The 16,079-nt window shown below is 51.4% G+C and overlaps 6 protein-coding genes across 6 annotated transcripts; 3 read left to right on the top strand and 3 right to left on the bottom strand.

The window, feature by feature from the left end:
• Positions 1-919: 919 nt before the first annotated feature.
• Positions 920-2,032, top strand: BDR25DRAFT_359977 (uncharacterized protein; the record flags this gene model as incomplete). Its single annotated transcript, XM_033696176.1, has 9 exons — positions 920-1,019; positions 1,057-1,089; positions 1,145-1,356; positions 1,386-1,556; positions 1,589-1,614; positions 1,643-1,672; positions 1,724-1,802; positions 1,876-1,903; positions 1,944-2,032. 9 exons carry the CDS (start codon positions 920-922, stop codon positions 2,030-2,032), a joined length of 768 nt encoding a protein of 255 aa, XP_033543044.1.
• Positions 1,939-3,344, bottom strand: BDR25DRAFT_294341 (uncharacterized protein). Its single transcript, XM_033688775.1, has 2 exons — positions 2,891-3,344; positions 1,939-2,821 (listed from the first exon to the last, which is right to left on the bottom strand). Exons 1-2 carry the CDS (start codon positions 3,074-3,076, stop codon positions 2,216-2,218), a joined length of 792 nt encoding a protein of 263 aa, XP_033543043.1. The 5' UTR covers positions 3,077-3,344; the 3' UTR covers positions 1,939-2,215.
• Positions 3,345-3,534: 190 nt separating this feature from the next.
• BDR25DRAFT_306349 (uncharacterized protein) lies at positions 3,535-6,258 on the bottom strand. Its single transcript, XM_033690606.1, has 2 exons — positions 4,531-6,258; positions 3,535-4,363 (listed from the first exon to the last, which is right to left on the bottom strand). The coding sequence occupies exons 1-2, from the start codon at positions 6,158-6,160 to the stop codon at positions 3,756-3,758; spliced, it is 2,238 nt and encodes a 745-aa protein (XP_033543042.1). The 5' UTR covers positions 6,161-6,258; the 3' UTR covers positions 3,535-3,755.
• An 863-nt stretch (positions 6,259-7,121) lies between these two features.
• Positions 7,122-8,742, top strand: BDR25DRAFT_306348 (uncharacterized protein). Its single transcript, XM_033690605.1, has 2 exons — positions 7,122-7,741; positions 7,862-8,742. The coding sequence occupies exons 1-2, from the start codon at positions 7,194-7,196 to the stop codon at positions 8,367-8,369; spliced, it is 1,056 nt and encodes a 351-aa protein (XP_033543041.1). The 5' UTR covers positions 7,122-7,193; the 3' UTR covers positions 8,370-8,742.
• Positions 8,743-10,497: 1,755 nt separating this feature from the next.
• On the bottom strand, positions 10,498-14,746 carry BDR25DRAFT_336699 (P-loop containing nucleoside triphosphate hydrolase protein). Its single transcript, XM_033693127.1, has 3 exons — positions 14,442-14,746; positions 12,061-14,388; positions 10,498-12,009 (listed from the first exon to the last, which is right to left on the bottom strand). Exons 1-3 carry the CDS (start codon positions 14,703-14,705, stop codon positions 10,504-10,506), a joined length of 4,098 nt encoding a protein of 1,365 aa, XP_033543040.1. The 5' UTR covers positions 14,706-14,746; the 3' UTR covers positions 10,498-10,503.
• A 296-nt stretch (positions 14,747-15,042) lies between these two features.
• On the top strand, positions 15,043-16,043 carry BDR25DRAFT_237807 (HIT-like protein; the record flags this gene model as incomplete). Its single annotated transcript, XM_033685611.1, has 3 exons — positions 15,043-15,166; positions 15,215-15,416; positions 15,473-16,043. 3 exons carry the CDS (start codon positions 15,043-15,045, stop codon positions 16,041-16,043), a joined length of 897 nt encoding a protein of 298 aa, XP_033543039.1.
• Between the last annotated feature and the right edge of the window lie 36 nt (positions 16,044-16,079).

Raw genomic sequence — 16,079 nt, 5'->3', positions numbered from 1 at the left:
TCTCTCCACCGCTAGAGGCTGTAAGGGAACGGAGTCGACAACATAAGATTGCCCAGGTGTTTCTCGGTCGCAAGGTGGGAGCAAGATGTTAGCGGGCGAAGCCGCACAGAGGCGAGCCCGCCTTTTGGCGACCCAACCTGAGACATTGGAAATGTGTGTTTCATGCTATCTTCCTAGCCATTCACGATTAGAGCCAAGATTCAAGCTTGCAGCGGGATGCACCGCCTGCATCAAGTACGATCCTTTCGAACACCAGACGGCTGTTGTCGCCCAACGTTGCGTGAGAAAGGAAGCTGACATGCAGAAGTAGAAGCCTGTGAGAGGAGGAAGAGGCTCGCCTTACTTGTCTGATTTGAAAGATTCCTTAAGGCAAGTGTTGTGAAGTGGTGATAGCTGTAAAAGTTGCCGTTTGTCCTCGAAGGAAACGATAGCTTGGCTCTGCTTGGACAGGAGATTAGCGAAGAAACGAGTGCGATCGGACGGACGCTTTCGACGGGTGCGGCCGTCGACGATCGGATTATTGAGGATCTTTTAAGCTCACCGATAAGACGTCATCTAAGGCCAAGTCCTGTTGATCGGTGAGGCTATCGACCTTAGCCAGATTCGGGAGACACGGGAGGGTGAGAAGGGATCTCAGGCAATCGTGAACTTACAAGGTCTGCCCGTGAACCACAACTGCCGCAACGCGAGTTGCAGGCAAAGCCCTGGGACGCGCTGTCTATCAATAAGCTTAACAGAAACATCTGAAAACTTACTCGATCCCACGATTCCCGTTCACCATTTCCGCTCGACCCTTCGCATGACTGTGCCAGCGATCCTCCATTCGTCCAGGCCTTAGCATACCCACACAATTAAAATTCGATACCCAGCGGACTGGAAGGCTTCATAAAGGATTCGGATCGTGGGTCATAAGGCTGAAATGTTGGCCGAGTGTCTCGTGGTTCGCTTGTCGGTTCCGAACGCTACGGCATGGCCTTCATGGCTGTGGCTGAGACGGCTCCTTTCAATGCAAGCAACCGGTGGGGGATAGGGTGGCTATGGGCTTATTTGCTTCAGGTAGCATGGGTATCGGGATATTCGGGAGATTGAGTGAGTCAGCCATGTATTAGAATACCTGACGTTTTCTAGGATGTCCTGTCTCTAGTAGACTTGGAGAAGAAGGTCTGTGTGTGCGAACGAACTAAAACCCTACGACTAAAACAACACCTGCAGAACCACCGCAAGGATCATCAATATAATGTCTCGAACCTCATCCAGAAGCCATTGGAGCAGCATAAAAGAATATCCTGGAGTTTTCAAAAGGTTACAAAACGAATAGCCCTCCGCCTCACTCAACCCATCCCTTCCCTCCGTAACGTAACCACACCCGAACCTACAACCCTTAGCCCCCGGACGCCAATACCCTCTGCTTTAGCATCCACTGCCGTAGCCACATGACAGCTCCTCCCCATCTGACACGTACAATGCACATGCTATACCGTCATACCTATATTTCTAGCAACTGTTACAATTTGGTCGTTCGTCTGCATGATCGGCTTAGTGAGGTATTCCATCTAGTCTGTAAGCTCTGCGCGCATGGCCTACGTAGCGAAAACTTGGAGCACGAGTTCGTATGTCACAATGGCGACGGACATGTCCATAGGATCGATGAGCTAGCTTGTATGGATGAGCGGTAGATTCACAGCATCAGTTCTTTCGAACATTGCGTCTTCCCTGGACTGAGGAGCGACGGGAGGTTGCATGTTGACGCCCGTCTTTCGGTAGCTCGAGAACAGGCTCCAGTATTTTTCAACGAACTAGTCGTATGGAGGTATTTAGAGGAGTAAGGGAAAATTTAGTACCCTGTATCTAAACAGGTATCACCACGCACCGAAGGCTTGTAATGTAGAGCTGCTAATCCGTAGTAGACAGAGGACTAAGAGAATGATGAAAAGGAATCAAAGGGAAAACTTCAAGATGCGTGATTATCATTACTTTGCTTTGGCAAACCCAACGCGTGGCGATCTTGAGGCCAATGCCAGGGCGCCCCTAAAGCACCGAGAAGTCTTACAGGCGCCTCCACTCTATCCAATGGTGAAATATATACTCAGAACGTAGTCTCGCACGCCGCCCTTTCCAATCCGACCCTTCGACCCATGTTGGTATAATTGTAGCTCGCTATCATCTCTATGCACGCTGAAATACTGTACTGTTCCAAGGAATTCGAAATGGGTAACTAGAGAATCAAGGCTGCTCCCAGTATCCCAACGACCGCCCCAAATGTTTCTCGGCGAGGTACCCGAGTGGGAACCGCACCGCCGGTAGAAGAACTTGATGGTGCTGGGGACACGCCGGCACTCGATGGAGGCGCAAGAGTTATACTGGCCGAGGACGCGCCGGATATCGACGGCGACGCAGTGTTGAGGGTCCCGTTGCGACTAGACACAGCGGTGACAGAGGCCGAGGCCGAATCTAGACTGCCGGACGCCGAGGCGGATGAGGATTTGGTGCTTGCATGCGTGCTGGACGCCACAGCCGAGGAGCTCGAGGAGCTTGGCTGACTTATCAAAGACACGGCGATGTTGACCGGGGCGCACTGGTCGGCAATGTATTGGTCGTAGATGTTGTTGAAGCCGCCGCTCAGGCACTGGTAGAAGAGCGTAGAGCCGCCCAGCGCAAGTGTGTTGTTCTTGCAGAACGACCATCCGCCCGTATAGATTGCGCCTGCCTGTGGCGGGCCATCGAATTGGAATTGGCGGTTTGCAACTATGGAGCCGGTCCGATTGTACGGATCATGAAGAATGCCGTCTTGGAGCGTGCACACAAACGCCTTGTCTGCAGCCTGTGCGAGTGTCTGTTGTCAGTACATGGCTTCGTTGGGCCGGGACGGCTGCATTGAGGGTGTGCGTACCTCCTGTGCCGTCTCCCTTCGGGATTTGCCGTTGGGAAGCAGCAACGTTCCTATCGTGAACTTCCCATTAACAGATTCCTTACAGCCCGCTGGAGGCGAGGCATCTGGGCCAATTCCCTCGGGGGGGGTGTCGGCGCTCGAGATGGCCGCGACGGAGAGGGCAAAAAAAATAGAGGCGAGCCTCATAGCCGGGGGTGGCGTTATCCTCGAGAGGGATATGGGAATTAGAAATGCGGGGGGAAGAATATGTAAGCCACGGCCACCAACGTTTGGGCTATGCGATACTGGTATGCTGCTATGGTGGTATGCTGCTCTTATGGATGCCGGCGTTGGAGATGCAGTGAGAGTGATTGTCGGAGGGTGGCAGGCCCAGGTGGCAAGTCCAAGTAGCAGGTGGCAGGAAATAGGAAATTTGTTGGTGCAACTGGGCAGTCGCGTCAAGCAAGGAAACGCCCGTGGCAAAGCTGCGACTTCCGGTTTTCTGTTTTCTGCAGGAACAGTCGTCTTTCCCGTCACGGCCTAGCGTCGGCGTCGATCATCACCCGCCCCCTGCCACTGATTACCCGTGACGTATCACCCAGCCCCATGCGCCAACGATCCGCCACCACTATTGAAAATTCATCGTGAATGAACTACCTGACCATCATTATTGCAACCTGGAAGGTTGTGATTGAGTAACGTGCTTCGCATCCTACAATGCCGCTCAGCAGACACATCGTCGCAGACACATCGTCGCAGCACGTCTTTGCCACAACTTTCATATCAATCCAACTCCGCGTTTCACCATCTCAAGTCCGTTGGGAACTGGGAAACCCAGGGTTCTTTCCAGGGCAAGCAAAACGGCTTGCCTCAGTCTATACTCCTTCTAGAATCTAGGCACATACACGTTCCCCGCTCCCATCGAAAAGCTCTTTCCTGCATTCATCATCGTCTGGTTCAGCATCGCATTCGTCTGCTGTTGCATCTTCAGGCTGTGCATCTTCAACGCCGCTTCCTGCTCCGTCATGCCACCGCCCCCTGATCCTGTTGCCCCTCCCCCCTGTGCAGCCTGCATTTCTGCAGCCGTCTCCTGAACAACCCGCGAAACCGCTCCTTGTCGAACAGCGTTGATTTTCGTCGTGAGCTCTGGCAGCTCTGTCCTGTCTTGCTTCTTGATATCTGGGTGGTTGAAAACACCAGGTTTGTACGTGTCGCCACAGAAAGCTGGCATCATCTTATCAAGGCCTTCTGGTTCGCATATCATTTCCATGAATAGGTACTTGTACCATCCAGCTCGATTGATAGCTGGCATGTACACGGGGTACCCTGACGTTGCAGCTGGAGGCTCGTCGAGAAGCTTCATATCCTGACTGGATGACTGTTGTAAATTCCAAACCGGCGTCAGAGAAGGTTGGCAAGGGACCATCATGTGGGGCACGCCTTCCAGAATCCAAAGCTTGGCAAATGCGTTGTACGTCTTGTACTCGAAAATATCTGTGGAAAAGTGAGCCTTTTGAAGTCGTCACACTACATCTGGTCACCCAACAGGGAACGTGGAAGGGGGAACCTGTTGACCTTCTCCCTGGTTCCAGCATGAGGTTCAACAGATTAAATCCACACTGTTTGCATTGCGAATATGTTGTAGCTGTGGCATGACTTACGAGCAGCCTCATCCGCCATCGTCTGCACTTTCCAGCTCTCTAATATCTTGCTTGCTTCAAGCATCCCCGTATTCTGAGGTTCGCATTTCCTATCCAGCCCATCAAACAAAAGGTCGGCGATGATGTAAAATTCCCTCGTAGGCTGTTCTGTAGCTGGGTCTGCTACCCTCCATGGATCAGCTAAGGGTAGGCTACTTGTACTCAGGGCTCTGCGCGGTACCGTAAATCCCGGTTTCTGATCCCCTTGGGCCGGCTGATATGCCTGATACGGCGATGACTGGGGTGTATTGGATGGGGGTCGCTGAGGCTGCGCTGAGTTCTCAAGAGTGAGGTTTCCTAGGTCGGCTGGTAGCTCGGCAATAAACGCAGTGGGCGCAGATGGTGGAGGCGCACTCTGGGGAGGAGGAGTAGGTTGCGGTTGCTGTGGCGGCTGTTGAGGAATATTTGGTGGCGCTTGGGCTTGATTACCCGCAGACTGTGGAGGTGGAGGGCTAATAGAAGGCGGAATCTGGTTCGGAGCTTGGCCTTGAGGGCTCACAGGAGACATAGCCACCCACTGCTGCTGCTGCTGATTAGGATGAACTGGAGGTTGTGGTGCGGTACCATATTGCTGGGGCGGGGGCGTTTGGGCATAGGGCTGTGAATTTTGCGGGGTGGGAGAGGGGTTCGGATATACCTGTTGTGGAGCAGTGGGAGTTACGATACCAGAACTGGGTGTTGGAGGTGCCCATTGTTGCTGGGGGGAGGGCTGGTTCTGGAAGTGTTGGGACACATTTGATGGCTGCGGGGAGGCAGGACCGAGATTCTGCGCTGCAGGCTGTGCAGCCCCAATAACGCCAGTCTGTTGTCCTGGAAAGCTGGCCTGCTGGGAGTGTATTTGCTCAAATTGCCCCTGCTGCGACTGATCCTGGGGTTGGTTCTGTTGGAACTGTCCTTGGGGTCCCTGGCCCTGCTGGAATTGTCCCTGCTGATGCTGTTCTTGTTGAAATTGCCCCTGTGAGCCTTGATCTTGAAATTGCCCTTGTTGGAATTGCGCTGCCTGAGGCTGTCCTGAGGCGGATTGGCCCTGCTGTCCTTCTACGCCTTGTCCCTGAATTAACTGATTTGGATTGTATCCTGGAGCATTTTGCTGCTGCTGTTGCGGGGGATTCGGAGTCTGGGAAGTCTGTTGAGGAAAGTAATTGCTCTGGCCAGATTGATTGGAAGCTGGACTGGTGTAATTCGAGGGAGGAAGCGGAGACTGTCCGGGAGCCTGGTAAGTATTCTGCTGTTGTTGCCATGGCTGCTGCTGCTGCTGCTGCTGGCTCTGGCCATAATTCTGTTGCTGCTGCTGATTCTGGCCGTAGTTCTGCTGTTGCTGCTGGTCTTGGCCATAACTCTGCTGTTGATGCGCCTGATACTGCTGGTATCCGGCCAAATGCTGCGGTGTAGCTGGTGTAGATTGCTTGTTTCCAACCTTAGAGCTAATAGTCTTGCCCAACTTATTCAGAAACGGTTTTCCTGTTGTAACGGCTTGGTTGAGAATACCGCCGAGGCCCGCCGTGCTCTTGTGTGGTTGTTGCCCGTAGGGTGCAGAGCCTTGGGGAGGGACGTATGCTCCAGGCGGAGGGGCGCCGGGAAATTGCGCCATACTGTAGTCTGTAGGAGTCGGTTTGATCAGTCAAGAGAACAGTGCGGGAAGATAGGGAAAATAGGGAGCAGAGAGATGCCGCAAGCTTGAAAGCCCGGCATGGTGAAGTGGAGATGTAAATCTCGACTCAGCCGCACTCTGGGCACGAATACGAGACTTGGCATTGTGGCACGCACAGGCTGAATATATTGTTACATTGGATAGACCATGGGTAGCGTAGACTGGTGTTAACCCTCTCGCTCGGAAAATATGGAGAACGTTGACAAGATGCAAAGATCTATCCTAAACCGCTCTTGTCACGCTCTACACATGTCAGGCGACAAGATGCAGTAGGTACAGTTTAGACCAATAATACAAAGTGGAGTATCCGACATTCCAAAGCCCTATCCTCTCCTACAAGCGTCTATTGTACGGATCCATACATTAAGTTGTCCCATTCCATGGGACGTAACTGGGGTGGGGATAGTCTATTAAATCTCGGGCTGGAATTTAAGGGGTTCAAGAGAGGATGCTGATTTCTGCCCTGAATGAGAGCCCTTGTCATATTCTAACATACCTGCCACCATGCAGTAAATATGCAATCCTTGAATCCTAACAGGAAGAAGGCAAGTCTTTGGTGTTGAGATGGGATCCTTGATGCTAGTCGGGCTGAGGTGCATGGTTCCTGCCGGTCCCAGCCATGCTGCAAGCCCCAGCTCAGCGCCAGAGTTTATCGATAGGAACTGCAAATGTGGACGTCGGGACAGATAATGGCATTGTTTGAGCCTTTTCTTGGATTAACTCTCCTAACTCATTCCGAACAGAATCCATTCCTTGTTGAAATATCGCAGTATATGCTTGCGTGTGTCTAGCGTTTTTAATAGTTACGGTGTGGAGTTGTCACGGCTTTGTGCCTTGCATTCTCTGAGCCTTGCATCTCGTATCCAGGCTGCTACCTTTCGTCTCTACATTATGTCCCAATCTCCAACACCAGCGTCCCCAAAAGGTACACACCTCTTATCCCTCACTTCTATATTCGGTTTTCGCATCTAACATGGGAGATATCTTGGCGAAAGTCCAGTATTTCTTCTACATCCATCCACGGCTTACCTGGTGGCTTTCGACTTTCGCATACCCTCTTCTAATCTTCTTCCACTTCTGTTGCAGGGAGAAACGGCGACCAACAGACTATGATCCTCCAGTTTTTGATGCGGCCAAGCGAGACCGAATGAGTGTCATCCGGTTCAAGCGACAGGCACGCTCTACGAAAAATCGTCGAGGCAGCCTCTCCACTCACTGCCACCCTCCCAAGACCTTTCTTTCCTCCCTCCGACCGAAGCGGCAAGCTCTCTCCCAAAGCCAATCGCCACTATTTTGCAAACTCCCTCCCGAAATTAGGGTTGTGATCTTTGAGATGGTCCTCTGTGAGTCGGGGAGAATGCATGTCACCATCACCGACGGCGCAGACGACTTGGTTGCGTACTTGAAATCTCACTTGTGCACAAGTTCGTCTGTTGTCCCCCAATGTCATTTCGGGTGTTATAATGTCCGTCCGCAATCTCAGCCTAAGCTTCTGTCATTACTAAAGTCATGTCGGCTCGCGTAAGTGATACTTCCTTCCTGGCACACGCTTCACAATATAGCCACCACCGGTCCGCCGTTTATTTTAGGGTCATGCCACATCGCCTCGCTCTCAGTTACGTGCTCTGACATTCATGCTAGTTATTCCGAGGGTATTGATCTCCTCTACTCTCGCAACGCCTTCGCCTTCCGAGACACGGAGCAGTTCATTGTCTTCGCGAACACCATTCCGCTCTCCCGTCTCAATCAGATCAAACACATCAGTATCGACTGCTGCAGTTTCGAAAAACGTTTTCCCCAGGCTTTCCAACAGTCTAACCCCGCATTTGAATACTCCCCTCTCCAGCGTGTCCCGGCCATCATTTCTACGATGAAGAAGCTCGAGTCACTTTATCTTTCGTTTCGCCTGTATGGTAGCCACGAAAACAACTACCAGTCGTCGGTGGGCCCGTATGCCGTACGCGCAGCCGAGAGATGGTTTCTCCCACTCGTGGATAAAGGTGTAAAGTGTAAGATCTATTTTTATGTAGATATTGGGTTCCATCACCTGAACAATACGAAGCTCACCTACGACCCAGAAGCGCAGGTAACGGTAATGTTTGGGAGGTGGCCGTTGCGTACAGCGATACTATTGGAACCGTCGGAGTGAAACTTGAAGTAGTAGGTAGAATGATCCGTAAAGCAGTAAGACGAGATGGGAAGCCAACCATGATGTTTGCTCAAGCTTGTACGAGGCTACCCCCAACGGAACGTGCACTCATGGCAAGCCATCTCTCGCGATTTTAAGCTAGTTAAGGTTTAGCAGATTCCAAACTACCACAGAATATTAACAGCGAGGATTTGATCCGTTGAATCTCTTTTTGGAATCTAGGAGAACGCTGACAAGATACAAACTTCGATCCTAGATTTCTGTCATGTTCTACGTTAGGCGACAAATGCAAAAGGATGGTAGTATTGTTAGTGTCGAGCAAGGTCTCTGGGTTTCCTACATGTACCACACCGCACAATCAATCATAGCGTAGTGATCACTCCAATCTAGAAAGTTGCTTCGCTTAGTGCTTCCAAACATTCTAGTTACCCTACAAATCCGGCTGCCACTTCCAGACACGGGAGGCATAGTCAAAACATCTACCTGACCGAGCCATTCCACCACAGTATTCGTTCTCATCTCCCAGGGCTTTAAAATGATTGCGAGCACGGAAATTAGGTGGCTGTTTGGTGGAATTGCGTGCCTTGGTATGAGCGCAAATTCCAGGGTGAGATCGAAGACGAGAGATTTCCAAATAGGCTAGAGTTTTGCACCCTTAAATCTAGGCCTGCACTGTACATCATTAGGCCAGGGACAACTTAGGATACTGCACTCCCGATCTCCGACCTCGATGCCTGCTGTTTTCGAGGAAGTTTGAGTGAAATTCTATTCCATCCTGAGATGCCTCAGCCTACTGTATCCGTGTGACCAGATCTTTTCATTCATTCGTTTAGTTTCGTATTATTTTCTGCTCTGGGCACTCAGGAAAAGTAAGAGGACTGGACAACTCAGGTTCATCCTGCGCAATGATGCCGCACTTCTTCTTAAAGCGACCTTGTTAAAATGTGCCTTGATCAATGCTGTTAACAACTACATTGCGGGTTGCCAAGTGAATTACTTGTAAGAAGAGAAGCTCTTGTAGTGTAACGAGCGAAAGACAAAGACTTGTGGCAAAACCGCTTTGGTTCGGAATACATCCAAGCTTTGGAACACGAAACCTATGAGACAATCCAATCCACCTAGTCAAAAGATTCGAATGCCTTCGGCCAATACTGCTGAGCTTCCTAGAGCCTTCGCAAGTAGTATATACCTATTGTGAATCTATGTTAGGCAGGTCTGCTCCCTCGGAAATGTTGGGCTGGAAAGACTACGCAAAAAAAATACTACTTTTCCTTACGGCATCTTTGCGCCAAGTAACGAAGCAAAGAATTGCTCTAAGATGAAGGAATGCCGTATACAGGATAAATAGTAGTCGTGGAAACGAAGCCTTGGCTTGGCGAAGGAATGTTTCTGACACCCGCCAACAACATATTGAGAAGCAACCTCAACTGATCTTGGACTGAGAGTTGAAACCGATGGGAGAGGCGAATACTCTACAGCATGAGAAAACAATGTAGTGAACAAACACCTCAGACAAAGAAATTATTGCGTAGACAAAGAACATCAAATGCAACTTCAAGACGCAGTAGACAGACAATGATGAGAGAGTAAATAACTAATAAACTTAGCGAAGATGGGTTGGAAGGAGCAGTTCAACGAAGAGTTTTAAGGAGTGCGACCAAAGAAGATATAAACGGATAACAATTTCCTAGTCAACGTTGATTAATTCCACCACACCATCGACATACCACCTTCAACGCACTTCAACACTCTAGCACTTGCTCCGACAAGCGGGTCGATGGCTGCAGCAGGGGGTTCCTGGACAACTATTGCGGACGCTGTGGCGACATCGGGAACTGGGATTGCACTTCCGTTGAGCCTGGAAGGGTTATCTTTATGGGCTTCTTCACGTAATCCTTCAGCACCTTGTTTGGTATCACCGAAGCTACTAAGGCGGCCTCGGAATGGTATTACTGTCGACTGTCATGAGGTAAAGTGTATGTTGCCTGCTTGTCATACAAAGACGAGGGTCATGAAGCGGTTGCTGATAATTTGACTTCTCTTTCAGTTTATGGCGTGTCCAGAGCGCTGCATTACCTGACATAGAAATAGAATAAAGCAGAATATCAAAATCTATCTTGATGCTCAAAGTGTTCTAGTTATCCAACCCGTCCCTCTCAACCAACCCCCTTACGACCCTCACAACCTCACCCTCTCGTCCACTAACCACCCACCCTGGCTCCCTAACCTTCCTCTCCAACACCCCATCCAACATACCCCGCAACCTACTAACTAGAACACCAATTCTTGCCCAGCCTCGTAGCCTAATCCATTCATCCACCACCAAGCCCCTCCCTAACGTATCCACCGCAATCGCTCCCGCAAACATAAGCAAGGAATAAGAATTAAACGGTGTGATATCACGAATAAAGACCTTCGAGGTCGCCATTTTGTTAAAATATGCGACGAAGCTGGCGTTTCTTGGGAAAGTCTGTGCGTCAAAGAGCGTCGAAGTAGGATGCACAAAGACACGGCCGTTTTCTTGGTTGAAGTATTTGATCGTTCGAGCTTCTGGATCGAGTTCTACGGCGCCTGCGATCCCGGCTGCGAATTTCTTTTCCGGAAGTTGGATACGAGCGATTTGAGGTGAGAATGAGCCGGCAATGAGGGCACGGATTAGCGCGTCGTTACAATTATGGGAGTTGTAGATATCGTGGATGGAGGAATTAGAAGAGGAATAGGTGGCTGGGATGAAAGATATTTCTTTAAGCGAGGAGAGATATTGTGAGCGATTCGAGGCGATGTCAAATAGGCTCTGGGACGAAAGACGGTTTTCTGAACACCAGGCTCGGAGATCACGGGTTGGTATACCTTTGCTTCGCAATGTAGACCATTGCTCAAATGCTCGTAGGTCGACGAGGAGGTCACCTTGGTTCAGAGAGAATGATGCGCGAATGCGGTTGTATTCATTGCGGGTTTCGTCATCCCGCTCACGGGGATTGACGAAGGGGCTTCGGCTTGTAAGCACGGAGGCGATTGTTAGAGCGGCCTCCAAACAGCCGAAGGTCGCGCCATAGACGAGGAGTTTGCTGCAGCGCAAATCTGCTGGGATCATAGATAGGTGTCTTCCAAGGGCGGTGAGTTCATTGTCATCAATGGCCCCGATTTGATCGAGGAGTTTGATGGCGCCTTCAACTGCTGTGTTCTCAGGAGGGGTGAGTGCGCCAGCTAGGAAGGCAGAGACGTCTTGAACACCCATTGCTTTTACAGACAGGCAAAGTTGTTCAAGCGGTACTCTTCTGATTTCAGGATCTGAGCGTTCCATCATCTTAGCCTCTGCATTCCGTGTGTATAGCTTGTAACACTGTCCAGCGCGTACCCGACCCGCGCGACCTCGACGTTGCTTGCATGCTGCTCTAGAAGCCCAGGTCTCTGCAAGTCGGACCATGTTGTTTTGAGGGTCGAAGCTAGTTTCTTTAACTCGGCCTGTATCGATGACAGCAACAATATCTTCGATTGTGATGGACGTCTCGGCGACATTGGTTGCGGCAATGACCTTCCGTTTCCCGGCTGGTGCGGGAGGGAATACGCGCTTCTGCTCTACAGGGAGGAGAGAGGCATGAAGTGGAAGAGCGTGAAGGTTGGGGAAATGACGAAGTGCCTGTATTTGGTATTAGGACTCGTTGGTCTCATATCGAAAGTTCACACTTGCCTGCAACGTGCGATCTATCTCCATTGTCCCTGGAAGAAATATCAAAATCCCCCCTTCTTCGGAACCGAGCTGGACAGCATCAAGGTATCGAACCATCTCTGCGATCAAATCGTAATTGATCTTCATGCCCACACTACGAAGTGCGGTGCCAAGCGACTTGTCGTCCTCTTCATCTCCAAAATCGTCGTTCCTGTTGCCGCCAAAGCCAGTGAAGCGAACAATATCATCGAGGTAAAAATCTTCCACAGGATATGTTCTACCCGCGATCTCGATCCGCCCGACGGGACCGACATCGCTAAAGTATGCCTCGAAGACATCGGCATCAAGCGTGGCGCTCATTAGAATGACCTTGAGATCTGTCCGTCGGCGTAGAATATCACGAAGCAGGACTAGAAGAAAGTCTGTATCTAAGCTGCGCTCGTGCACTTCATCGACGACTACATGGCTGACATCATCAAGTGCAGCAACCACGTCATCAGAGTTACCACCAGAAGTCTGTAGCCGCCTTAATAAGACACCAGTTGTTACGAAGGTGATCTTGGTGACACCTGGTTTCTGTTTTGACTCCCCACGGATGGTATAGCCGACTTCCTCTCCAACTCTCGAGCACCTCTCATCGGCGACGCGATCTGCAAGACCCAAAGCTGATATTCTTCGAGGCTGAGTGCAGATGATGTTTGCGGCCTCGCCAAGCTGTCCCTGAATCAAGTCATCGAGGATGAATTGAACGGACTGTGTTGATTTTCCTGATCCCGTTTCGCCGGAGATGATGCAAACCTGACACTGGCTGACAGTTTGCACAATTTCATGTCGAAGTCGCCATGCTGGGAGAGTTTGCCGAACCTTCAGCATCTTTTGCTGTGCAGCGCTTCCTTGTTTTGCCTGCCATTGAGAGAGTGCCTTCTGACTCATCGCTGATCCTGGCCGCCACTCGATGGGCATTCGAAAGCGGCTCTTGGGTATTTCGTGAAGGCGTTTCCTAAAGCTGCTATGATCTGCTGCGGATACACCAGATGATACATCTGTCAATCGTCCCGGGCGTTCGATAATGGAAGGAATATTTTGCTCTAGCCAGTCTACTATATCGAAAAGCATGGGTGTTCCAGTAAGATTTGTCTCGGCGTGAAGGAGGGCTTGCCTTATAATACTTAGTCGGATGTAAGTAGGCAAAGGGGCGTCAACTGTGATAATAGGAAGCACCGAAGGGTAAGGGCCGAAAGGTTTCCTTGCTTGAAGGACGATTGATTTCCCTGATGGTGTACGGTCCAGCCGAATGCGGCATACCAAAGGAGAGGGTCTCTCAAAGCGCTTGTCGTAAATGGCTTCCAGTGATGTCTGCTCTTCATCCCACAAATCTACCTCATCTAGCCTACCGGCAAGGGCGAGGTCCGCGATTTCTTGGGCAATGTCCTTCTCTTCGTCATTAGGCCGAAGCAGACGAGACTGCAAGAAGGCAGCTGCCTTTGCTTCGTCGCCAGCCTGACCATCATATGCCTCTTCGCAAAGTTCAGCAGCGAAGCCGGCGGCAGCAAGACGCTTAATCGCACCTTCCCTCTTAAGATTTGAACTTGCCATGCTCACGCCTGCTACATATCCTTCGGGAAGGCTCCAAGCGGGAAGGTCATCCTCGGGCACATGGATGAGAAGCCATTCCAACATCTCTTCCTGGTCTTTGCAGATGCCGGCCGCTTCTTCGACATGGCTCTGCCGAAACCCCAGGTTGGTCACCGCGGCCACGATCTTCGATCGAGTTTGTTGGTCCATTCGAACGTTGTGAGGATTCCAGATAGCATCGCGCCGGATTAACCGTTCGACATCCTTCCTCATCCGCTTCCCAAGCTCGATCTTCGGGACCCTTGCCCACCCCTTCATGCGATTTCCGTTGGCTCCATATTGACCGCCGGGTGCTGGAACCGGCATACCGGGTTGAATATCTTTCTGCGCTTGCTCCCGCGCTTTCTGTTTCTTCTCTCGTTCTTTGACCGCTAATTCCTTCGCCTTCTCTCGCTCTTGGAAGGCAAGGAAGGGATCTGCCTCGTACAACCAGCCCCTCCCATCCTTCTCGTCGCTCTTCTTCACCGCCGTAAACTCTCCCTTCCAAAGATCCTTGTATGTGGGAGGCATCATCATGTGCAGATTCTTCCCGCTAGCGACGCGGAAAAGGGTATAAGCCGCAGCAAAATGGCGGGCCTCGACGGCTGAAGGCTGCTTGGCGAAATCGACGAGCTCGGGAGGGATCTTGAAGGGGGGGAGAGTGACTGTCTCTCGGGTCTTGGGGTTCGTTTTGGAAAGCACGACGTGCGAGGCGTATGCGTCGCCTTCCCGATGCTTCTCATATTTAGCCCACATTCTCATATTCCACAGACGTGAAGAACTCTGACCATGCGATAGTCTGGCTTCCCCCACTTCTGCTTTTGGCAGTGCTCATTAAGCAGGTTGACGGGGAGTTTGCCGGTCCATGATGCGCCTCCGATCAACGACCTGGTGTCTGGTCTTTTGGGGCCTTCTTCGGCTTCCCCAGCCGTGGCCTTTCCCTTTCCCTTCTTATCCTTGCCGTTGCCGAAGATGATGAAGCTGCCATCTTCTTCGGGCGGGACTGGCTTCTTCGGGGCTCCGCCACGCCGAGGGGGAGGATTTTTGGGCATCCTCGGCAAGGGACGTTGGGTGTTTGTGCGGGGGCGTCGGCTCCATTGAGGGGTATTTAAGAGAAATTTGTTGACAAGATTTTGTCGATGGAAGTTCAAGTGGGTCCGGGGCAATCCCGACAGGGCTGAAATAAGCTCGTGGTCCAAGCTCACCGGCGTAACGAGGGCGATATTTGTTGCCTTTGGCTTTTACTGAAATCTTAACCTTCACTTCATGCTTAGCAGGGGCTTTCACGCGAACATCTTCCCGCGATTGGGCGTAGTATTTGTGAGACCAAGTATGACTGATTCCAGAGCACTCCACTCCTCCTCTCCACGAAGGAAGGAGCAGCCCGCCATGCCTTCCTCACACAGCACTGACGAGCATGTTGTCATCACCGCCGAAGAGATCACGGGTGCTGGGGGCCCTCACAGTGACCTCGAATCTCCCGGGCCACTGGCGCAGAAACGGCCCAACGCCTGTATGTCTCTCAATTCACCGCTCAGAAACCGCAGCCTAAACTCACCAGTCACAGAACTCATGGCGTCCAAGAAAACGAAACAGTACACCTCCCCGCCTTCAAAGGGTATGGCCTCGAAGGTATACAACATCTTCCGAGATCGCAGTGGATTGGGTGCGTATCTCGAGAGCCCGGAATCGCTTCCGCCGAATCGCGTTGTCGAGTATGATGACGAGTTTGTGGTGATCAACGATCTGTATCCGAAAGCTAGGTACATCTCCCACTTGACCTACTTTCCCATACGGACTCGACTGACTATTTTGCTAGTGTGCATCTCCTTCTCCTCCCGCGCTCCCCCGCACTTTCCTCCCAGCATCCACTACATGCCCTCTCTAGCAACCCCACCTTCCTCGCCTCCGTTCGGTCACGCGTCGAGAAGCTGAAAATAACCGTCGCGAATGAATTACGCCGGCAATATGGGAAATACAGTGCGTCAGACGCTCCCTACCAACTCGCTCTCGAAGATATGATGTCCTCTCCCAACCCCCCTTCCCCAGACCAGCGCGCCGCCGTCCTTCCCCAAGGGCGCGATTGGTCGCGTTCGGTGATCGCTGGGGTGCACACACACCCGTCTATGTCGCATCTACACATCCACGTGATCTCTGTGGACATGCATTCGCCATGTCTAAAACACAAAAAGCACTATCTCTCCTTTAATTCCACATTCTTTGTCTCGCTAGACGACTTCCCGCTCGAGGAAGACAGCCTGAGGTTTCATCCCGGGGACTGGCCGAGCTGGGAGATGAAGTGCTGGCGCTGTGGACGCAATTTCGGGAATAAGTTTAAGGCGTTGAAGCATCATTTAGAGGGCGAGTTTGACGCTTGGAAGAAAGAGTAGAGAGGGTGGTCATAGCTGGTGGTAAATGCTTCCTGG

This window comes from Lindgomyces ingoldianus (genome assembly GCF_010093535.1).
Source record: "Lindgomyces ingoldianus strain ATCC 200398 unplaced genomic scaffold BDR25scaffold_35, whole genome shotgun sequence".
In the NCBI taxonomy this organism is placed as follows: domain Eukaryota; kingdom Fungi; phylum Ascomycota; class Dothideomycetes; order Pleosporales; family Lindgomycetaceae; genus Lindgomyces; species Lindgomyces ingoldianus.
This window is presented reverse-complemented; position numbering and strand designations above follow the sequence as displayed.

Excerpts from the sequence above, each read along its gene's own strand:
- BDR25DRAFT_306349 (XM_033690606.1), bottom strand. The coding sequence starts at position 6,160 with ATGGCGCAATTTCCCGGCGCCCCTCCGCCTGGAGCATACGTCCCTCCC. Across the intron at positions 4,364-4,530 it reads GATGGCGGATGAGGCTGCTC|ATATTTTCGAGTACAAGACG; the intron begins GTAAGTCATGCC and ends ACTTTTCCACAG.
- BDR25DRAFT_294341 (XM_033688775.1), bottom strand. The coding sequence starts at position 3,076 with ATGAGGCTCGCCTCTATTTTTTTTGCCCTCTCCGTCGCGGCCATCTCG. Across the intron at positions 2,822-2,890 it reads GAAGGGAGACGGCACAGGAG|GCTGCAGACAAGGCGTTTGT; the intron begins GTACGCACACCC and ends ACACTCGCACAG.
- BDR25DRAFT_336699 (XM_033693127.1), bottom strand. The coding sequence starts at position 14,705 with ATGCCCAAAAATCCTCCCCCTCGGCGTGGCGGAGCCCCGAAGAAGCCA. Across the intron at positions 14,389-14,441 it reads GGAAGCCAGACTATCGCATG|CATCGGGAAGGCGACGCATA; the intron begins GTCAGAGTTCTT and ends AAATATGAGAAG. Across the intron at positions 12,010-12,060 it reads AGATAGATCGCACGTTGCAG|GCACTTCGTCATTTCCCCAA; the intron begins GCAAGTGTGAAC and ends TACCAAATACAG.
- BDR25DRAFT_306348 (XM_033690605.1), top strand. The coding sequence starts at position 7,194 with ATGGGAGATATCTTGGCGAAAGTCCAGTATTTCTTCTACATCCATCCA. Across the intron at positions 7,742-7,861 it reads CTAAAGTCATGTCGGCTCGC|TTATTCCGAGGGTATTGATC; the intron begins GTAAGTGATACT and ends CATTCATGCTAG.